The 15,292-nt window shown below is 42.2% G+C and overlaps 1 protein-coding gene across 17 annotated transcripts in view; it reads left to right on the forward strand.

Moving 5' to 3' along the window:
* Positions 1-15,292, forward strand: part of NOS1AP (nitric oxide synthase 1 adaptor protein) — a 298,625-nt gene that overhangs the window by 77,925 nt on the left and 205,408 nt on the right. For 14 of the 17 annotated variants that reach the window (XM_078356150.1, XM_078356154.1, XM_078356151.1 and 11 more), the window contains one exon: positions 7,476-7,547. The exons of the other annotated variants lie outside the window; for them this stretch is intronic. Coding sequence is in view for 7 of the 14 variants with exons in the window: in XM_035279293.3 (XP_035135184.2) it covers positions 7,476-7,547 (72 nt within the window). In the remaining 7 variants the exon portion in view is untranslated. The remainder of the gene's footprint in view (positions 1-7,475; positions 7,548-15,292) is intronic. 17 annotated transcript variants of the gene reach the window in all.

Here is a 15,292-nt window from a genome sequence, read left to right on the forward strand (position 1 = left end):
AACTAGCATTCACAGTTTATATTGTGGTTCACTTTTTGTGTCCTACATTTTATGCAGAGCTATTTTTTATATATCTTGTTCAGAGTTCCTATTTGTTACTTGTGGGAGACTTAGTCTGATACTAAGTACTCCAACTTTATCAGTAGCAGAATAATCTGATGCATTTATTTTTGATTGATATATTCATTTTTCCCTTGTCTCCAGAAGCACCCAACATAAACATTGTGAATAAAGGGTGTTTCCAGAAGAAGGTGATGGCAAGAGTCTAAGAAGTCTATAGATGGTGATTATATTGGTGAATGTTTCAAGCTGTGCTGTCTTGCTACTTTTCATATCATGATTCATGTAGTGGGGGCACAACAGTACAGTTTATCAGTGTCTTCAGAAGCTAATCTCCAGAAAATAGGGTGGAAGCAAGAAAATGAAAGCACTTTATGAAATATTAACTTAGTACTGAGGCTGAGGTTGCGCAGAGACTTATAAAAATTTGAAGTCCTTCAGTTAACTTTATTTGCAGTTAGCTCCTGCTTGTCTGGAAGATGCAGCCACAGAGAACAGCTACAGATAACCCCATATCTTGATTACCTATACAGTTTGCATCTTCTGTATAGTTTTTTTTTTCTTTCTAGATGTTAATGGAAAAGAAGCAGGCCCTGATATTTTTAAACTCCTTTACCTTATTTTCCCTTAAGCTCTGTGGTCAGTGTTCTGAATAGAGGCCCTGTCTGATGTCTCACAGCAGGGATTCCTGGAAGGGGAGATGCAGGAATGCTACAGAAGTCTTATAGGCCAGGTGATTAAAAATCCACCACAGGAAGGTTTAACATACCATCCCTCTCAATAAACCAGGAATTGCATGTGCTACTGTAAGAACATCTGGCTTAGGTCCAGTTGAAGTACCTGGATAAAAGTCAAGTAAGTTTTACCATGGGACTCTACAGGGTGGAATGGAGGGCTGAAAGGAGCAGGCTGATGCCTCAGATCCTGGAACAACAGGCAGAATCCAGGACTCAGGATGCTCCTCAGAGGGGAGATTCTCCCACGGGCACTTGGGGTGAATCTGTGTTCATTCTTGGAGGATTCCACTGTCAGTTGTGTTTTGAGCATCTCCTATGTGCTGGATCTGTGGGAAGCATAGCCAGCCAGTGATGACTACAATGTGTTTTAGCTGTGTGCTCTAGACGGGAGAATTGCAGGGAGCTATGGGAGTCCCCTCTAAGGGCATTTCACCTACCCTGGGGGTCCAGAAAGGGGAAGTAGAGATGAAGTAGAAATCTACAGGATCATAAGTGTTGGAAGGTTAGGGGACGAGTGGGTAGAAGAAGAGTGTTCTGTGCACAGGGAGGAGCATGAGTAGATGCCCTTGAATGTGAGAAGATAGGCTGTGATTGAGGAACTTCTGAATAATTGGCAAGGCCTCTGGTGTGAGATGAAGCTGGATCATGTGGCTATGTAGGCCATGCTGAGGATTTTGATTGCCATCTTTAGAGCAAATTGAAGCAAGTGTGGGAGGTTCTTGAAGGGAATAATATGACTCAATTTGCTTTGTAAAGAGATCGCTATGACAGCCTCATGGAGAACAGTTTGGAGGGCCATGTGAGCAGTGGAGAAACCAGTAAGGAGGCCATTGTGTAGACAAAGTGAGAGAGGAAGGTTTTCTGGGGTGGGGTAGTGGCAGTGTAGACACAGAGGTGGAGGGGAGAGAATTGGGAGGTCCTGGTCACTGATTAGTTGTGATGGATAAGGGAGAAGCTATTCAGGGATGACTCTCAAGTTTCATGCTTGAAAAACTGGTGGATTTCCTGTGGGCTACAAATCAGAATGAGGAAGGCTAGAGGAGGAACATGGGGGAAGGAGGGGAAGAAAGTGTGTTTCCATTTTGAAATATATTCCTCCAATTCCCAGGCATCAGGCCAACCTAGCTGTATTGTTCTGGGAAGCCTGTGGAAGCCTGCACCCTGCAGAAGAGACAGATAAAACGAGTTCTATTTCAGAGTGATCACCTGTCACGAATGTATCAGTCTTTGACTGAAGGCAGGAACTGGTTTTGCCTGACCCCTGTAGGAATCGACAGAGCGTGGATCTCCAAAGGTCGTTGACTCCTAGGCCTGAACCTCATCTACCTACTGAGCTAACCTTCCAGTCAACAGTGGCAGTGTGCTGCCTGAGTTCAGTTTATTGCAGAATTGCTTGAAGCTGAGCAGTTATAAGGGCCGCCCCCCAGCAAGTGTGTCTGGTGTCTTACAAAGTAGTGTCTTACACTTTGCTCAAGGTGAAAACTCAGGGACAGACAGAAGTTAGTTGTGGAAGTGGTAATGGTTAGTTACCAAGGTGCTCTTTCTGTTGTGGTGTCATATGTATAAAGAAAGTATTCACATATCACACCCTCTGGTTTTGCTCTGCGCAGTAGACTTTCTAATCCTTCCTCTGCTTCCCTGGCATTGTGGTTCTGCTCTAGATTCATGCTGTTAGTGTGGATATTTATCTTTTGTCTGGCAGATGCAGACCTGAATCCTACTTTGAATATCGTTTTAATCTCTCTGGATGACCCTGAGGTGCAGCTATAGTGAAAACAGGTTATTTATTCCAGATGCATTCTCAGAAAGGCAGATTAGTGATTTTCTTTTTTAAAAAATTATTTTATTTAAAAATTTATTTTTTAATTTTTGTGGGCACATAGTAGGTATATAGGTTTATGGGGCACATGAGATTTTGATACAGGCATGTAATGCATAATAATCACATCAGGATAAATGGGATATCCATCACCTTAAGCATGTATCCTTTCTTTATGTTAAAAATAATCCAATTATACTCTTTTAGTTATTTTTAAATGTACAATAAGTTATTGTTGACTGTCATCATCCTGTTGTGCTGTCAAATACTAGATCTTATTCATTCTACCTAACTATATTTCTGTACTCATTAACCATTCTTCCCTCCCCCAGCAGCTACCCTTCCCACCCACTGGTAAACATCGTTCTACTTTCTATTTCCATGAGCTCAATTGTTTTAATTTTGAGCTCCCACAAATAAGTGAGAACATGTAAGGTTTGTCTTTCTGGGCCTGGCTTATTTCACTAACCTCCATTTCCATCTGTGTTATCGCAAAGGACAGGATCGCATTCTTTTTCATGGCTGGATAGTACTCCATAGTACTACATTTTCTTTATCCATTTGCCTGTTGAGGGACACTTAGGGCTGCTTCTAAATCTTGGCTATTGTGAATAGTGCTGCAATAATCTGGGAGTGCAGATATCTCTTCGATATACTGATTTCCTTTCTTTTGGGTATCCTAGAAGTCGGATTGTTGGATAATATAGTAGCTCTATTTTTTGTTTTTTTGAGGAACCTCCAAACTGTTCTCCATAGTGGTTGTACTAATTTACGTTCCCATTGATAGTTTTTCTCCACATCCTTGCCAGCATTTGTTATTGCCTGTCTTTTGGATAAAAGCCATTTTAACTGGGGTGAAAGATATCTCATTGTAGTTTTGATTTGCATTTCTCTTATAATGATGATGAGCACCTTTTCAGATACCTGTTTGCCATTTTTGTGTTTTCTCTTGGGGAATGTCTATTCAGATACTTCACCCATATTGAAATCAAATTGTTAGATTTTTTTTCCTATAGAGTTGTTTGGGCTCCTTATATATGCTGGTTATTAATCCCTTGTCAGATAGAAAGTTTGCAATTTTTTTCTCCCATTCTATGGGTTATCTCTTCACTTTGTTGATTGTTTTCTTTGCTGTGCAGAAACTTTTTCAACTTGATGTGATCCCATTTGTCCAGTTTTGCTTGGTTGCCTGTGCTCATGGGATTACTCAATAAATATTTGCCCAGGCTAAGGTCCTGAAGAGTTTCCTCAATGTTTTAGTGGTTTCAAAGTGTGAGGGTTAAATTTAAGTCTTTAATTCATTTTGATTTGATTTTTATATGTGCTGAGAGATAGGAGTCTACTTTTACTCTTCTGCATATGGGTAGCCAGTTTTCCTAGCACCACTTATTGAAGAGACTGTTCTTTTCCCAATGTATGTCCTTGGCATCTTTGTCAAAAATGAGTTCACAGTTAGATGTATGGATTTGTTTCTGGGTTCCTCATTCTGTTCCATTGGTCTATGTGTCTGTTTTCATGCCAGTACCAAGCTGTTTTGGTTACTATAGTTCTGTAGCATAATTTGAAGTCAAGTAATGTGATTCCTTCAGTTGTGTTATTTTTACTCAGAATAACTTTGGCTATTCTGGGTCTTTTATGGCTCCAAATTTTGGGATTGTTTTTTCTATTTCTGTGAAGGATGTTATTGATATTTTGATAGGGATTGTATTGAATCGTAGATTGCTTTGGTAATATAGACTTTTTAACAATAGTGATTCTTCCAATCCATAAACATGGATTATCTTTCCATTATTTTGTGTCCTCTTCAATTTCTTTCATCAACGTTTTATAGTTTTTATTGTAGAGATTTTTCACTTCTTTGGTTAAGCTAATTCCTAGGTATTTAGATTAGTGATTTTCTTTGCATAAATGGGAAGGAAGGAAGAAGAGCTAATGAGTGTGTGGTGTGAGTGTGATGGGTTAGTGGGGATGTGGGGTGAGGTGAGTGTGTGTCCTATGAAGTGTGCACATATATGTGCACCGTGACTGTGTGCGAAGGTGTGTGGTGCATGTATACACACATACCAGCTGGGGTAGTGGCTGACGTAGTGAAGGAGATACTTATGGGGTGAAGATGGCAGATGTCTTAATGTGAGCCCCTTATTAGGAAGCCTTGTCCAAAACTATGAAGCTGCCTCTTCTCTCCACCTGCATTGCCTCTGTCCTCCCTGTGCCCCATGTTTCCTTTGGCTTTCTCAGTCTCCCAGTGCCTCTTCCTGAGGAGGGAGCAATGGGTCAGAGTCAGGGTAACAGGGTGGGGATGGGTCCCATCTGGGTATTTGTGTTCAGGCCCAATGGTGGGTTCACTGGGCAGCCGCCCCTTTCCTGATTTGCAGGGATTCAGTGGGAGGACCGCACAGTCCCCCAGGCTCCTTGTGATGGGTGACCTTGCTCAGACCTGTGGCCCCAGCTCTCATGTGATGGCTGAGGGAACATGAGCCCCTCAAGGCCTGTGTGTTCCTGACTACATGGCGTTCAGGGCAGGAGCCATCAGCTGTGCAGCATCGAGGAGAGGGGGCATGGGAACTGCCCCCAGTCAGAGGGACTGTGAAGTTGGGCAATCACGAATCTGGGCCTCACGTCATCCTTAGCTGTGGGTCACTGACTTGTTGACAGACTGCATGGCACCAGCAGAGCACAGGGGAAAAATGCAACCACAGTTAAATCTGATCACACTATTTGATCTAAGTGGTTTTGTTTACCTTAGCGAGTTATAAGGTTCTTCAGTAGCTATGTTGCCCCCCATTGGCCATGGTGGGCTGTGTCCTGGGGGCCAAACTGCAATGTGCTCACTGCTTGCCAGTTGTGCTCTTCAGTGTATTAGCACAAACTGTTGATCAATACTAGGGGAAATCCCTTTGCAGTATTTAGTTTTTGAAACCCTACTCACTGGGGTCAGGCCTCAGCTCCAAATTTCGGGAAAAACTTGCTTTTCCCGTTACTACAGGACATTCCTTTCCCGCACAGATGACTGTCCTAATCTTATCTTCATTCAGTAATGGAATCCTTGCCTGGGTAGACATTTAAGTTATTCTAGGCTCTAAATTTCTGGTATATCCCTTGGGCTGTTTTATGTAATTTATGTAAATAAGTAGAGGCAAATCCCAATGGGTCAGTGTGCAATGGGATGATATATGAAGGAATTCATGTCGTAGATGCTTAATCAATGAATCGATGTTGGGTTGTCCTCTTTTCTTCTTTCATTCTTATAAGGAATATTACCTAGAGATTATACTTTTTTGATTTTTATTTTTTGAAACAGAGTCTCACTCCGTCACCTGGGCTGGAGTGCTGTGGCATGATCTCAGCTCAGTGCAACCTCCACCTCCTGGTTTCAAGCAATTCTTGTGCCTCAGCGTCCTAAGTAGCTGGAATTACAGGCACATGCCACCACGCCTAGCTAATTTTTGTGTTTATAGAGATGGAGTTTTATCATGTTGGCCAGGCTAGTCTCAAACTCCTGACCTCAAGTGATCTGCCTGCCTCAGCCTCCCAAAGATCTGGAATTACAGGCATGAGCCATGATGTCCAGCCAAGAGTATACTTTTGATGCAGCAATCTCACTTGTAGGAATCCAACCTAAAGAGCAACTGGGATGGGCTCAAACTTGAATACATGAAAAGCATAATTTGAAATAGTGACATATCACGTCCATCAGTGAGCATGTCCATTATGTGTAATGTAATAATCCTGTATTCATTGGCACAGAGAGATGCCGTAGTTGTATTTATATCAAAAAACCAAGATGCAGAACAATGTAATATGAACCTTTACATAAAACAAATTCCCCCTGTCTGTGAATATATATCCATCAGTACACAAAGAGAGATGTACATCAACTGTTACAGTGGGCACTATATTCTTTTGTGCTGCATATGTCTGCATTATTTGAATAGCTTACAGTAAAAAAGTACTCATATTAAGCATTCATCTTCATATTCAAATTGATTTTAAAATAACTTATAATAAAAAATTTTAAGACCAGGTGCAGTGGCTCAAGCCTGTAATCCCAGCACTTTGGGAGGCCGAGGCGGGGTGGATCACGAATTTGGGAGTTTGAGACCAGCCTAGCCAATATAATGAAACCCATCTTTAGCATCTTTACTAAATATACAAAAAAAATTAGCTGGGCATGTTGGTACACGCCTGTAGTCCCAGCTGCTAAGGAGGCTAAGGCAGGTGAATTGCTGAACCCATGAGTGCCATGAGCCGAGATCGCACCGCTGCATTCCAGCCTGGGCAACAGAGCAAGACTCTGTCTCAAAAAAATTAAAAAAAAAACAAAATTAGTCAATTTCTTTCCTCCAGTTGGGAACTTAATCAAATGTGTCAGATATCTAACATCTAGGGCTAAATCAGTGCGGTTCCACTAGTTAAAAAAGGTATATATTCATTTTTTTTGAGTGCTCTAATACTTGCCAATCACTTTTGTGTAGGACATTTTATTCTGTTTGATCTTTTCTGAGATCCAATTTTACAGTTGAGGAAATTGAGACCAAAAAAGTGACTTGCCTTGACGTAAAAATAGTGGTGGGAGAGTGTTCACACACAAGGCTTTCTGACTTGGAAGGCTGCTTGGTTAGATACAGTGCTCTGCTGGATCTCTGGTTAAGAGTAAGATGAAGAAGGAAGCAGTTGATTTCTGATTAAGTTGCTTTTTATAAAGTTAGAAAGAGACTCAAAACAAAACAGCTTTCTGACTCTTAATTTCTTCAACTGTAAAATGGGCAGAAGAGCTGGTCCTTCACCCTTTGGAACTTTCTGGGATTAGGGACACTTGCTACCCCTCCTCTCAATGAGTGTTTGCTTCTCCCCCACAGTACGTAGGAAGCCTGGACGTGCCGAGGCCCAACAGCAGGGTGGAGATCGTGGCTGCCATGCGCCGGATACGGGTGAGTGGCCAGAGGTGGCTTGTGTGGAGCTAGGAGTCAAGTGCCTTAGCTGCTGGCTCTTATAGGTAGGGCTGGAGGGACCAAAATGATGGGCTACACCCCTTGCAAACCCAGACTTCTCCTCTTTGTACCCTCTAGGAAGCTGGTCTGAATTAAAGTTTGATCTTGATGAAAGGCCAATGTTAAAATGGATGTGATGTCTGAGTGGTACCATCTTCCCTGTCTTGTGACCTGTAGCTCTTCAAACTGAGATACATGTTACCCTTGATGATGTGTGGTGACTGGCCAGGGACTGATACCTCTTTTTTATTCAAAGATTTTAGGGAAAAGGTTTAGTAATTAGCTGATAATTGACTCAAAACATTCTTTAAAAAGGTAATTTATTGTGGCATAGAATATAAGATTTACTTGGATTTTTAAGAGTAAATGTGAGATTTTAACACAGTTTTATTGGTTGGTTGCTTTAGGCTCTGGGAGTGTACTTTCAGACAGTTCAGTGTACATTATTGTTGGTGTACATGGTTTAGTCTATGAACTTGTTGCTTCTGACTCTGTGGTACATGGAGCTGAGACTTAACAAGAATTTAATTATTTTCTGATCCCTGTGAAGGAATTTGTCCATATGCTCTGCACTGGAACAGAATACATTACCTTATACTTGTGCATTTCAAAGGTAGGTTTGGGATTGGTAAAATGGATTTTAATTTTCTTTTTTTTAAGAGAGACTTGGCATTAGAGATGACATGATTGGTCATCCCTGGATGCAGCCTGGTTTGTTCTTTAGACTAATTGTTCTGTAGAATAATCTACTCGCCTAAATGGAAAACATGTAAGTGATGATGCCGTGGCTTCATTTTTGCTTTGTTAGTTTTGCTTTCAGCCAATCCTTCATCTGGTGAACAGAAACTTCAATTTAATGACAGCAACACTGGGCAGAAAATTGCATGCTTGGGGCTGTTTCTCTGGGCTGTTCATCAGCCATATGATAATCTGTTCATTGCCTTGATCTTCCCAGTATCTCAGCATTTTTTATTGTTAAGTTTATTGAAACTGCTATTAAATATATCAGTACTATTTTTCATGGACACAGAAGTAGCTTCAAAGCACTTTCACTTGAGTTGTTTCATTCAGCGTTCACAGCAAGCTGTGAAGTGGGGGACTAGTTACCCTCATTTTCTAGATTAAACTGAGGCTCAGAGGGGTATAGTGAGGAGTCCTGCAAGTCTAGGAAGGGGCAGGCATGTGGCCTGAATTCATTTCCTCACTCAGTCTCATGAGAACCTGCAACTTTCAAGTATTTCCAGGCCTCCCCTTATCCTAGAAGGTGTTAGCTCAGATAGCACAGAGGCCTCTGCTGGGAACATCTGGTGGTGCTACAGTTGTTAGGATGGGCTGCTACTTTCCCCACAGTTGTGTTTCCTGTTGTGATAAGAAGGGTTGGACCTGTACCTGGTCTGTCCTTGGGTTTCAACCAAAAAAAGTCATTTTTTTATTCACTTTTGACTAAGAGACAGGGAATATATTGTCACTAATATCACTATCATTATGAAAGTGATATCTTTGTTAATAGTAGCTACTACTGGGAATAGCTACTTATGTGTCAGGTGCTGTGTTAGGCTTTTTAGTATTGAAATAATATTTTATTTACTATTTACAACTACTCTAGATGAGGATATTATTATTACATTTTATAGATGAGGAAATAGAACCTTGGGCAGATTGAATAATTCAAGTTGCTGTTAGTAGGAAGAGTCAGGATTCATATCCAGGACTGGGCTGTCCCATTTGTAACCCTGCTGAAGGCTTTTTGTGACCCTACTATGAGTCATTATCCCATCTGAGGAAACAAAGCACTGGGACATGGAACCTCCCTAGTAAGAGAGCCAGTGGCAGAAACACAACTTTGTGGAACAAATAGAGGTAGAGGAAAACATCACCTGAAAGCAAGGGAAGGCTGAGGCACGGGATGGGGCTGGCTGGTCGTGGGCTGTAGAGGCATCTGGGGTTGGAATGCGACCCCAGTCTCCTTTTCCCTCATCATCTGCCAGCCCTTATGGTCCATGTGCCTCTTCCTGCAGCTCCCTTCCTGTGGGCTGCTTCCAGTGCTTAATGAGCAGCTCATTAAATTAGAGGGAGCAATTAATTGGCCAGAAAGCTGTTTGGTCTGGCTGTCCAGTCTCTTGTTTAGACTGGCCACCATTAATAGCAAGTGCTGTGGTATGTGTTTTACCCTAAACCCCTCAATTCACTGCTAGGTCCAGGCTGCTATTTTCTTTTCTTCTTTGCCTTTTAAAAGCTGTGTTGGCTGTAATTACAGCTGTCAAGAACTAGGGCATGGGATTTCTGTGTAAAGGACTATTCTTGACTTTGTCCTTTTATTTAGAACGGTGCCAGGCTAACATTAGGCAGGGTTTTGGTTGCTGGGTGCTCTGATGGGTTCAGAAGACACAGGTCTCACAGCTTGGCTGGAGCAGTGAGTAGACCTTGGAAAACAGCAGTTATGATAAGGATCACAGGGCCTCACGTGTGTGAGATGTTGACCTCCCTGATCCTGTCTGGAACACCAGTGGGACAGTTGATGGGCAGTGAAGATGATCTGTTTCCCAGAGAGAGAAGTATTCAGAGTGAAGGGATCTGCCTGAGGTGTCTGCATTCATTCTCTAGCTGGTGTGTATATTTTTATTCCTTACCCCAGTGTGGACTCTGAGCTAAATATGTGGACTTTGTTGATTTCACTGGTGCTTTTCCTCTTCCCTCTCTCCATTTCTCACTTGGTCTCTCACCTTCTTGATGTCCTTTCTGAATTTATATTATCTGTCTTGAGGGTATTATGCTTTTTTTACCTTTTTAATATGCTTTCAGTACTTTGTGGTTGTTAAACATTAAATTTAACTATTTTTAAGAGTGAAGTTCAACAGTGTTAAGTATATTCACACTGTTGTGTCACAGATCTCTAGAACCTTTTCATCTTGCAAAATTGACCCTCTATACCCATTAAACATAATTCCCCCTCCCCCTCTTGCCAGTGCTTGGCAACCACCTTTCTACTCCCTGTTTCTGTGATTTTGACTACTTCATATGTATAAAAATCATAGAGTGTTTGTCTTTTTTGACTGGTTTATTTCATTTAGCATAATGTCATCAAGGATTATCCATGTTGTAGCATGTGACAGGATTTCCTTCATTTTTAAGGTTCCATGATATTCTGTTGTGCGTATATACCACATTAAAAAAATCCATTCACTTACCTATGAACGTTTGGGTTGCTTCTACCTCTTGGCTGTTGTGAATTGTGCTGCAATGAACATAGGTATATAAAGATGTTTTTGAGATCTTGCCTAGAAATTTTTGGGATATATATACCCAGAAATGTGATTGCTGGATATGATAGTCCTGTTTTTAACTTTTTGAAGAACCTCCATACTGTTTTCCATAATGACTATCATTTTGCGTTAACATCACATCTTCCTTATTTATTGTTTACCAGAGAGTAGAAGCTAAGCGTTAGAACCAAGACCAAACGGCAGGCCTTTGATTCCAGATCTGGTACTTTCCCTGCTCTATGCCAACTCCTTGGTATTGGATTTATCCATATTTTACTCTCTGATCTCTACAATGACCCAGACAAGAAGGAAGCTTAAGGGACACTCCCCCGAATGGTTGTCCTGCTCTTTATTTACCAAGGATCCAAAGGTCTAAGAAGTTGTCAGCTGGAAAAGGAAGAGGAAAGTGAGAGAAGAGGGAATTAGCTCCTTTTTAAATTGAAAAATATGTTTTTTTCTTTCAGCTATATACCTTAGAACAATTCACAAAGTTCAGGGAAGCTCTTCTTGAGCTGGGGATTGGTCTGACACTGGTGCTGCTTGCTTGGAGGTTGCCGGTTGAAGGTGCAGGGTGGCCGGTAATGCTGAAACCTGGTTGCTGGCATTGCATTGTCCAACTGACTGTGAGTGAATAGGTGAGTCCAGCAGCCAGATGTTTGGTATGATTTGCATTAGTAAATATGAACACCAGTCTGTCATTTCACCTTTTAGATTTTCTTGGAAGGCAGCACTATGTAGCGAAAAAAGCTCTCCATGAGGAATAATGAGGGCTGGACTTGAGTCTTCTTCTTGACTTAATAGATAACCTTGGCGAGGCATGTAACTGCTGTTAATCTCAGTTTCCTCATTTATGAAAGGCAGAGCATGACACTTCTTGTTCTGCTTCTCTAGTACTGTTGTTGAATCTGGGATGAGGCGTGGAAAAATGTTTTATAAACCACAAAGTGCTATTTGTATTCATTGGTATCACTTTTATACCTTCCTTTGGGTTTCAAAGCATTTCATAAGTGCAGATAAATACCCTGAGAGATATTGAGCTGCCTCATCTAGCCTCTTTTCATAGCTAGAGTCTTTTTTTCAGGTTTCAGTGCAAATATCCCTTCCTTGGGGAGGTCTTTCCTACATAGGTCATCTTGTCCTCTCATGTTCTGTGGCACCACACCCCTCTCTTTTGTAGCACTCAGAGCAACTGTATTCCCAGTGTTTGGCAGGGTGCCCATCTGTGCTCAGTAAACATTTGTTGAGTGACTGAGAAAATTAATCTTACTTAATAACCACCTGAGCATAAAGCCATGAAATCTGGGGAGGCTCCACTGAGGGGGTTCTGGAAGGAAGATGGCTGCACTGAAGTGAGACTTGACAGGTTCTATAGCTTTGCCAAGGATGCTGGTGTGGAGAGAGTAGCACTGCAGTGCCTGGCTCCAGCATGTTACTGGGTGGCCCCCGACCCCTTCACCTTTGGAACCCACTGTTGCTGTGGGAACAGGGGGGCTTTGGGTGCTGGCCTGTTTGGTGGCTGAGGACCCAATCTCTGGCCCTTAAACCAGGGGGATAGATCCCTGCAGTCGAAATGTGGTGCAGCCTCTTGGAGACCAGTGCAGATCAAACCTGGGAGGGATATGTGCTGAAGCCAGATGACACTCAGGGATGTCTAGTCTCCTGTGGTGGCTCCTCTGGCTGTGGGCTGGGCAAAATCTTGGCCCCACTGCAAATGGTCTTTCAAATGGTCCAGTGTGGGGTCAGAGTTTTCTATTTAACAGTGACTTGGTTTCTCAAGTGTGGTGCTCTGGAGTGGTGTTGGTCTTGACCTTGAACAGAATGTGCGGGTTCAGTTCTGAAAATGGCCAAGCCCTCCTCTCCCTGTAGCCCTCTTCCAGAATTGCCACCTCTTCCAGAAATTCTCTCAAGAAAAACAAACAAACAAAAAAACAGAAAAATATAAAATGGCTTGGACACTCTCTTGGGAGAATATAACTGAAATGCTCTTAGGAGAACATTCAGGGACTGGTGGATGGGCAGCTTTACCGAGGCAGCAACTGGAGTTGTGAATGCCCCTCTCTGCACTTGTGTTTCCTTACCCACCAGCAGTATGGTTCTGCACGTGGTCTCATGCATTTGGCCATGAAATCCATATTTTACCTCCTCTGGGAGGCTTTGTCCAGGACTCACTTTATCCCTTTGTATAACTTTCTCCCAAAGTAGCTCCCCTCAGCATCATTCACTCCTTTGTCTTTGTTCTTCTTTTCATCCAAAGTTCAGAGTTGGAACGTCTACCTTGAACAGCTGAAGTTATAACACAAACCTCTCTCTCACTGTGTTAGCATGGCCCTATTAATTTCCTATGTTGCTGTAACATATTTTTTAATACTACAAATTTAGTGGCTTAACACAAACTTATCTTATAGTTCTGGAGCTCAGAGTCCAAAATGGGGCTAAAATCAAGGAGTTGGCAGGGCTGCGTTCCTTCTGGAGGCTATAGCAGAGGATCTGTTCCTTAGCTTTTCCAGCTTCCAGAGGCTCCCTGGATGCCTTGGCTCATGGTCTCTTTCCATCCTTTGTGCTGGCAATTATGTCCCTGAATTATGGCCCCTGCTTTCTGTCTTCATGTCTCTTTCCCTGACTCTGACTTTCCTGCACCTCCATCGCCTTTGCTTGTGAGGTCCCTCATGATTAGACTGGGCCCTCCTCATTCTCTCTTCCCCAGTAATCCAGGATAATCTTTCCTTCTCAAGGTCTTTAAGTTGGTCACACCTGCAAAGTCCCCTTTGTCATGCAGGGTAACACATTCATAGGTTTGGGGGATTAGATCATGGACCTCTTTGGGGGCTTTGATTCTGTCTACCATAATGGGATGAAAGTGTTAGGCTCATAGTAGGGATTAGAGAGATTCCACTTACTACTGAGGTGCTCTAGTACTGGGATCAGGAAGAACTAAATTCAAATCCTGTTCCTTCTGAACACATTTCTTTATCAATTATTCTTTAATCATCAGGAAAATTGGGATAATATCTTCTTGGCACATGTATTTTAGATTTATACATGAATGCATGCAGAATACTGAGTCAAGTGCCTAGCATGTGAATTGTGAACCATAAATAACAGTTCTTTGCCTCCTTTCTTTTTTTTTTTTCTGAGACAGGGTCTTGCTCTGTCACCCATGTTGGAGTATGGTGGCATGATCATAAATCAGTACAGCCTCAACCTCCCAGGCTCAGGTGATCCTCCTGCCTCAACCTCCCTAGTAGCTGGGGATACAGGCATGTGCCACCACACCTGGCTAATTTTAAAATTTATTTGTAGAGACGGGGTCTCCCTATGTTGCCCAGGCTGGTTATTTCTTTCTAATTATTGTATATCAGAGCAGGGCTTTGGGGTCAGAAAACAATACAGGTTGGCTGCCAAGCTAGCCGCTATTATTGAAAACATGAATTCGATTGCTTTTAGGGCAATTATTATTTTTAACAGTCAGTAGATCAGTGTTTCTCAGAATGGGTTCTGTGGCTCTCTTGGAATTTAGGAATGTATTTTCAAGAGTTATCCATAAGAATTTCCTGGGTGCGGTGGCTCACCCCTGTAACCCCAGCACTTTGGGAGTCTGAGGCGGGTAGATCATGAGGTCAAGAGATCGAGGCCACCCTGGTCAATATGGTGAAACCCCGTCTCTACTAAAAATACAAAAAAGTAGCTGGGCACGGTGGTGCATGCCTGTAATCCCAGCTACTCAGGAGGCTGAGGCAGGAGAATTGCCTGAACCCAGGAGGCGGAGGTTGTGGTGAGCCGAGATCACGCCATTGCACTCCAGCCTGGGTAACAAGAGCGAAACTCTGTCTCAAAAAAAAAAAAAGAATTTACCTGTAAGAGTCATCCATTAGAATTTAACAATTTTGTTTTTTATTTGATCCTAATGACAACAAGATAAAATAAGCCTGTTCTGGACTGTTGGAGGGGCCATTGTCTGCCTGAGCGCTGTCATTTGGGTTTATCATTCACAGTTGTGTTTGTCTACTTGTTTCTACTTGTGTTGCCATCAGATATTTCTTCTGTAAGGGTTATACCCTGAAGAAAAAGAACAGAAAATTTTAATATATATATAATGAATTCTAATAAGGTAAAGGACACATGACTGCACTTTGCACAATCATGAGTTATGAATCAAGATTTTGCAGTCGTTGGAACAGAGAGAGGAAAGTGGCAGAAAAATGGGGTTAGTGCCTGAGGCACGGTATTGAAGGTGGGGCTGATATGTAGCCATAAGTCCTCAGGCAGACTCTGGAGTTGCTGATGGATAGTGTTTGTTCTGATAACTTTCAGTGTCTTTTCTGATTTGTTGGGACTGTGCCATCCTGGCTGTCTAACTTCTGAGTATCACCCTGCATATTCCTCTGCTAACCAAAGAAAATTTGGGTCAGGTAGTCACTGTAT

This window comes from Callithrix jacchus, chromosome 18 (genome assembly GCF_049354715.1).
Source record: "Callithrix jacchus isolate 240 chromosome 18, calJac240_pri, whole genome shotgun sequence".
Taxonomy (NCBI): domain Eukaryota; kingdom Metazoa; phylum Chordata; class Mammalia; order Primates; family Cebidae; genus Callithrix; species Callithrix jacchus.